Source organism: Apiospora marii (genome assembly GCF_038362585.1).
Source record: "Apiospora marii strain CBS 49790 chromosome Unknown utg000004l_segment0_segment0, whole genome shotgun sequence".
Taxonomy (NCBI): Eukaryota; Fungi; Ascomycota; class Sordariomycetes; order Amphisphaeriales; family Apiosporaceae; genus Apiospora; species Apiospora marii.
The window spans coordinates 903,441-911,128 of NW_027117375.1; the positions used below are offsets into that span (position 1 = coordinate 903,441).

The 7,688-nt window shown below is 55.6% G+C and overlaps 2 protein-coding genes across 2 annotated transcripts; both read right to left on the reverse strand.

Annotated features, from left to right (window-relative positions):
* Positions 1–1,283: 1,283 nt before the first annotated feature.
* PG985_006222 (uncharacterized protein) lies at positions 1,284–3,575 on the reverse strand (the record flags this gene model as incomplete). The annotated part of the gene is made up of 1 exon (XM_066825991.1): positions 1,284–3,575. One exon carries the CDS (start codon positions 3,573–3,575, stop codon positions 1,284–1,286), a length of 2,292 nt encoding a protein of 763 aa, XP_066685598.1.
* Positions 3,576–4,494: 919 nt separating this feature from the next.
* PG985_006223 (Dual specificity protein kinase lkh1) lies at positions 4,495–7,013 on the reverse strand (the record flags this gene model as incomplete). Its single annotated transcript, XM_066825992.1, has 5 exons — positions 4,495–4,728; positions 4,788–4,875; positions 4,934–5,405; positions 5,460–5,807; positions 5,876–7,013. The coding sequence occupies 5 exons, from the start codon at positions 7,011–7,013 to the stop codon at positions 4,495–4,497; spliced, it is 2,280 nt and encodes a 759-aa protein (XP_066685599.1).
* Positions 7,014–7,688: the final 675 nt, after the last annotated feature.

Below are 7,688 nucleotides of genomic sequence, written 5' to 3' on the forward strand. Positions count from 1 at the left end.
AGACGGGCTGGCTGGGCTGGCTGACCAGTGGCGGTATGGGTTCGGAACGCCATTGGCAAGGGTATTTATTCATCTACGGCAATGTCTTACTCGGCTTTCGACGTGTTGCAGATCGCCCCAATCGTGACAGCAAAACAGACGGGGTGGTGGTGTGTTCATCCGCCGGCTGGAGGTTCCGAGCCAGTTATTTCCTGATTGGGTCACCTGCGAGGAATGCTTGGGTCATGCCGTGCATGGTGGCTCGCCCTTTGTTCCACGAGTCAGTGTCTTGCCTTTGCCCACATGAACGGAGTGGTCAGCGCACGAATCGATCAGCATATCTTACGGATGAGCAGCCGGGGGAGCACAAACAACAAGCCAACAGGCGACAAGGTGTGGTGCCATGGATTGTGTGGGATTCAATGGACGAACACGGCTTTCCGCTATACATGGCTCTCTGCCGTTTTCTCCAACCCCCCCCATTGGACATGTTATACAAGGAAAACCGGGTCGGGACCACGTCGGTCTGGAACAGACGGGAAGCAGTTCCTACGAGCACCCGGGAATATGCTGGCGAGCGAGTCTGCATACTCCCCCGCACGATCGTGGCAGATTTGGGGAAACAGGGGCCCCGAATTTCTTCATCGCCCAGGGGTTTCACCTTGGCAAAAGCGGTAGGCGAGACCAATGAGAAGCACGCACACCCAATCCGGCTGCGGAGCATACCGAATCATGGTCCTTTTCTGCAAAACGACCGACAGACACCAGGGATGTTCATCAACCTCTTACCCGTTTCCTCCGGTGCTCCCCCCACACCTCCCAGAACACCTCCCATCCGTCTTAGTAAGAGGTCTTTTACTGATAAATCACCAAGTCAATGCTGTAACGACCTAATCTCGGTCAACCAGCGCTGGGAAAGGTACGGACGGGTGCCCTGGTAGGTGGAAAACTCCACTCGTGAAACCAACTCGTGAAATCTTCATGACACGCAATAGAAATAGGAGGCCAGGGCTTTTTGCTGTGTTACTGCTGGTTCTTGAATAACTACGTAATAAGCCTAGCTGGTGAGAGACTCGTTCTCGGCAGTTAGCAAATTGTATCAAGTGTGCAACTTCAGAATGAGGTCAACAAGACCAATCAGTATCGACCATGATGATACCTCAAGGGGTCTGTGCATGCTTTGCATTAATATTTTGGTATTGCCAGTTTTGCCTCTGCTACGCCTACCTCCATGCCCACCCACCCGTTGTTGTATTCGAAATCACTCTACCAGATTATGTGAACTGTGCGAGTCCAACCCGACCCTACGTGCCACGCCCGCCTCGCGAATCCCCTTTCTGCATGACCTGCGACCAGGTCGTGGCGTTGCTCTTGCTCCTGTCCTTGTAAGGGGCCGCGACGCAAGAGGCCGAATCCTCGGCCAGCAAGTCCGGGTCGGCGCGGCGGCTGAGCGAGAGGTCCCGGCGCAACTTCATCAGCTCGTCCTGGTCCATCTGCTGCCGATGCTGCGGGTTCGCCGAATCCTGGTGGCCGCGACCACGCCGCGTCCGGGTGCTCCCCTGTCGGAGGAACGGATTCTGGCCGGGGTCGACCGCCTTCTTCTGTGCGAGGTAGCGCTTGTTGGCGGTGCGGGTTTGGTAGTTGGCGTCGTGGCTGGGATCCACCGCGGTGAACTCCGAGTCCGGGTACAACAGCTCGCGACGGTCGAACAGGGGCGGACGGTCCGATTGCCTCTCGATGGAGGTGCTGAAATCATGCTCGGACTGTGTCCACGGGTTCTTGAACTTCCTCTCGGTTGGTGTCAGACTGCCTTCGGTCGTGAGGGGGGACACGGGCCGGTACTCGTCCGGGTCCAGACTTGTTGGCACTGTTGTTGTTGGCGAACCGATCATCGTCGACGCTGCACTTGATGGCCTGGGTGTTGTTGTGTCGGCATAGAAAGAAGACGCGGCCCTCTGGCCGAAACGCGACGGCACTCGGGGCACCGGCGGGGCGTTGGTGGCGGGCACACCCCGAGGCAGCTCGGTCTGAACGGTCAGGTCAGTCCACTCCGATTTGACCTTACTCTGTCGCCTGTCTACTCGGCCCATAGCCGTCGATGGCTCGGCGCCGCTAGATTTGGTCCAGCCGGCGCGGACCGGCTGGTAGTCTTCTTCCGGAATTCTGCCCTTTCGCAAAGGCTGTGGTACCGCCGACTTGACGCTGAAATAGCTTTTAGCTTGGCCCTTGGGGTGATTTTTGACTTGGCTTTCCTCCTGGCGAATCGCTGGATGTATGTCCTCGGGGTCGAGATCGCTGCCGCTGGTCTCTTGAAGGCACTGGATATACCATTGCGAAACCTTCCGGTGGCTGCTATGCGCGCTGTAGCCGGCTCCTCGATCCTCGGGGTCCTGATCAAGGTCGTTTACGGTCTCGTCTTCGTGCTCGTAGCTGTCGTCATAGAAGCTGCCTACCGTCGGATATCGGTTCGGATCCTCCTCGTCCCTGTAATCCCCCGTCAAAGGCATGGGGTACCGGGGGCCCTGCCCCTGCTCCTCTTCCTCCTCCTCGCCAGTATCGTAGTATGCACCATCGATGTCAGCAGGCGAGAGCGCGGGCTTGAAGGCGGCCATGTTGGCCATATTGGCAATACTGTCATCCCGGTAGACACTCTGCCGCGTCTCGGACTCCCGATAGAGCCTCCTCTGTTCCGAAGCCGTCGCGTGGTCCACGTTGATCCTGGGCGCGGCGTTGGCGTGGCGCGACTGGCGCTTACCCCTAGTACCGCGGCCGTCCGCTTCCCTGCCTCCGCTCTCGCGCTTCCGACGCTCCCGCCTCTTCCGCTTCTCCGTCGCCTGGTAGTCCCGCCAGAACGAGCGGATCTCGAGGTGAGCCGGGCGCATTTCGGTCAGGAGCTCGTCGATCCATCGCCGAATAGTCCGCTCCTCGTCGCCCCTCATCTGCCGGATCCAGCTGTCGACGAACCGCAGGAGGCGCGGCTTGTACCTCCTCCGCGCGTCGCCGGCGCGCAAGTCCTCCTGCCGCAGAGTCAGGGCAGTGAACAGATCGGCCAGGCAGCGGCCGTTGGCACCGACGGCAGCCAGGATACAGGCCTCGCATTTGCTCACGACCCGGACGAAGCGGCTATCGTGGGGGGCGCAACCGAACATGCGATGGAAGTGCTCCTTGCTCATGAAGTAGGCCGTGACGGATTCGAGCCTCGTGAGCCACGAAGCCATGACGGAGCCTTTATGCGGCCATCGCCGGAGGCATTCCACGTGCTCGCCGATCTCGAGGCAGAGCAGCCAGAAGCACTCGCGTATAAGAAAGGGGTTGAGCCGCTCGTGGCAACCGCAGAGGACCGCCCTCTCAGGCAGCGGGCGGGCCAAGTCCAACTCGCCAAGCACCTTGCGGGCATTGAACGAGAGGCGCTTGACCTGCCGCAACAGACGGCTCTTTGGCTCCAGCAGCATCTCGGGCAAGCGCTCCACCTTGTCTTGCTGACGAGAGAGCCATTTCTGCGAAGGAACGGCGATACCATAGTTCGGCCGGCGCGAGAGAAGATTGGTCAGAGCATCGATCTCATCGTCCGTAAGTTTCCTCAGCGGAACTTCCATGGCGTACGGCCCCTGCCTCGCTGACTGCCGCAGGCTATCTCTGATGGGTTGCTTTTGAATTGGTAGATTATACGGGCTTATAGCTACTGTACCTGACAGCAGCAATATGCAGTTACGATGTCTTCAAATATGGAAAAAGGCCGACCCCTGTAACCAGGGGGCCGCAGCATGCTATTTGTACAGATTCGACCTGACTCTTTGTCTGCAGTGAAGGATCAAATAGGCCCGCCACCTACCATTGGGAGAGAGCTTTGATCGGGCAGGCCCACGAACGTCAGTGCTTGTGCTTTGTTGGGCTTCTTTCGCATTCCATTGCCTCCCCGATGCCATCTTGCTAACAAGGGCATTGTTCCAAGCATGCGTTTGTCGTCGGATGTGCCTGGACACAAAGCATGACGCACAAGGATACGATCCTGTAAGAAGCAGTAGTAGCCAAAGACCCGAGGTAACCAAGAGGGAAGAGAAACCTCTAAGAACTTACAATAGTCATACGTCATAGCGGGATTCAATGTGCTGGACACATCCATCGTATAGGTATCGAATGCTGCGTATGGGGGCCAGGATAGGGAGGGAAGTGGCATATTAGGTGGCAGTCAACTCAGCGAAGTGAGGATGGCCTGCATTTCCATTAAACCAGGGATATCTCCCAATGCAATCCTATATACTGTCGAAGTATCGCAACACTCTCTGCGCCACGGTCGAGTGGGATTGTCTTCTCTATGCAGATACTTCCAATGCCATGCCATGTTGTTGCACCGCCTCCAAAGCAACCACTTCAACGCCTATCCCTCTCAAAAAAAAGTTAAAAAAAAGCATTCATGAAAAGCCTCGCGGAGAAAATATGACTAGACATGTGCATCGTAAGTATCGCTGCCCACCGTGGTATCAATGCTGCTAGTTTGCCCTTGCTTTCCAATATCTATGAAAGACTCAGGGGCGGTGCTCGGGAGTGAGCATACTCCGGGTCGGCCCTCAGGCGCTCCAGCCTGATCTTGGCCGCCTCCGTGCCGTCGTCGGCAATGGCTGGTTCTTTGAACCACGGATGGTCAAGCGCTTGCCGTGCTGTAATGCGCTTTGCCGGATCATACACAAAGATCTTTTCAAGCAGATCCAGGAACGACCTCAAAAAGGGATTGTGCGAGGGTATAATGTCCTAGAGAACCATTAGCGACTTTCACATGTCCGACTTTCACACGCTTGCATTCAACCTACATATAGACGCTTCATGTTCTTGACAAATCTCCGCGAGGCACGGGTTGTATCCGCAGTGGGGTAGTCGAGCTTCAGCCGTTTGAAATATCTGGGATCCGTTAGCCAACCGGTCATTTCCGTGAAAGAGGATTGCCATCAGGACGTACTTGGCTGCGGCGTTGCCGCTCGAGCTGCTAGAGCGGTTGCTCATTTTCGTAACCTGCTGTGCGAGGTGCTGATCGACTCGCTTGTCACAAACATTCTCCATCATTGCCAGGTGCTCGAGATTATCGTGCGTCTGGAACAAAGCATCGCCTGTGAAAAACTCGACAAGAATGCAACCGATACTCCAGATATCACAGGGAAAAGACCATCCAAGACCCAAGATGATCTCAGGGGCGCGGTAATGGCGAGTGGAGACCACGGACGAGTGGTACTCGTCCTCGAAAGTTGCTGAGCCAAAATCGATCAGTCTGATCTCCGTATCGAGCAGAACCTTGCGCTGGTTGGCCTGTCTAGGAGTTCCAGATGAAGACGAAGGTATTCTGCGGTTATACGTGAACGTCTGATAGGCGTTGTCACACAGAAGAATGTTTTCAGGCTTCAGATCGGTGTGGATGAGGTTGAGGTCATGGAGGACTGGGGGATAGTTAGCATACGATAACATTTCATCAAGCTGGGTATGCCACTTACAAGCCACGCTCGTCAACAGCTGACGGGCAAAACTCTGGATTTGACTGTTGGGGAACGGGACGAAGTTGTTACTCTTGAGGAAGTCGAAGACACTAGAGCCAAGCAGATCCATGACGATGCAGATGTGGCCTCGGAAATCGAAACAATCTCGCAGATGAATGCATCGATTCCGGTTTTCCTCATCATTCGCCTTCAGAGTCTGCAGTACTCGCAGTTCGATCCGAGAGGCATCTCGATACTTCTGGACGGACCGGATGATCTTGATGGCAACCAGCTTGTTCCGTTTCCTGTCGCGAGCCTGGACCACCTTGCCAAAGGTTCCTTGGCCAAGTAGTTTGTTGATTTGGTCTGGTTACCTATTAGTTTTCATACCGGACAGAAAAGATAAGGCTCTAGGGATCTAGAATGCAACATACATTGTTGGGTGATGTCAGCATCGGGCACCACGATGTAGTGGCCGTCTTCATCGTCGACTTTCACATTGGAGTAACGCTTTCTGGGTGTCAGTAAGGTGCTTCCGAATCGATTGGGAGCGGCGGGTCTCACATCTGTGACCACTCGAACGGCTACTTCAGCCGACTTCTTAATTGGTTTCTGGGGAGGCCTGTAGCTGATGTACGCATCGCCCAGGGCCTCGAGGTCTCTGCGTTTGGCCTCTTGGGCGTGTTGTTGACGCGTTCGTTTCCGTTTTTGCCCGGTGGCCGAAGCCTGTTCATAGTCGTATTGGCCATTGGAAGAGAGGGAGGCGAGTGACGTGGGTGCAGTAGTGTTCTGCGCCGAGGTAGTTCGATCGGTCGAGGAAGTGGCACTATTGGGAGTAGCAATGTGCGATCCGTTGACGATTCGGCCACCGTTCACATAGCCGTCTTCCTTTCTCCTCTTCTTGGCCACGTGCCGAGTACTAACACCAGTATCCGACCCAACTATGGTGCCGTTTGTGTTGTAGGTTGTTGTAGAGTAATTGGAGGAGAGGTTGTCCTTGATATCGCCGTCAGGTTCGGGGGTATCATCAATGACGATGACTTCCTTGGGCACCCCGTTCTTATAGAACTCGGTCCAGTCGGGACCTTTGGATCGCCTCCGCTTCCGCGCAGCGTTCTGGCTCGAAGATGGCATGGACATGTTGTCGAGGTTTGCGTCAGATCGTGGAGTTGACGCCGACTCCGAGTCTGTTCCGTGATACTCGTGGGTCAATCTAGACGCCGGTGCTCCTGTGGAAGCTACCGAGGCCGCGGCTCCATTGGCTGACCGTCTATGCGACGGCTGCTGAGGGCCACTGATGTAGGTTGAGTACGAAGCGGTAGACGCAGGGGCGTGACGACTGGACGTGCTGGAGCTGGATATCGTTGAGGTCGGCGGCGGGATGCCAGAGGGAGAAGGAAGAACGTGAGATGCCGGGATCGTTGAGGGTACTGCGGCGGCGTTTCGGTAGGAAGCAGAGTGTACGGGACTCTGCAGCTGCGGGTATGGCGGGTAATGGGCGTGGTGATGGGAGTGGTGATGACGATAATGATGGGGAGGAATGGTGGCCGTGGCAGTAGTCGGCGTTGACATTGTTGTGGAATAACAACAGGCGGCGCCTTTTGCAAGGACACTCGACTGATGAGGGTCCTCGGTTGTGGTGATATGAAAGAGAAGATTGAGGGAGTGTGTTTCGAAAGGGCCGCAGTTAGCAGGTGCCCACTCGAAATGGATGATGTCTGCCCTCTACGTCCTACTCCGCTACCAACTGTGGGAGTGCAGTAATGTATTGCCGCTGCGACTCTCTTACTTTCAAAGCGCAGCGCCAGTACCAAAGGTCAAGTTGGGGGCGCTGGGGCAGCCTTTTTCCGGGTCGGACGTCGGCAGGGTCTGCTTGCCTGTCTGACCTGACTGGCTGACGTTCCACTGGAATGGATGGGGTCGAGTCTCAGTGGCTGCGAAGAGAGAACAGGGAAAAAATAATAATAACAAAACGACCAGGTGCTGGGTGGCACAGTTGCAGGGCCGCCAGCAGTTGTGATTTCAGGGCACTGGTAGCGCCGAACAACCACTAACCTTAGCGTTAAGGCTTGAGTCTGTAGCAGACTGTGTCGCTAAGCAGTTGCAGGTAACCCAAGCTTTAGGTAGGTAGGTGCTGGTATGGCATATGTCGGATTACGGCGATGATTGTTTAGAGCCAAAAGATACCAGGGTTTCTTTCGCGAGAAAGAACTGTATGCTTCTGCAATAAGTGTACCGGCCAGCTTG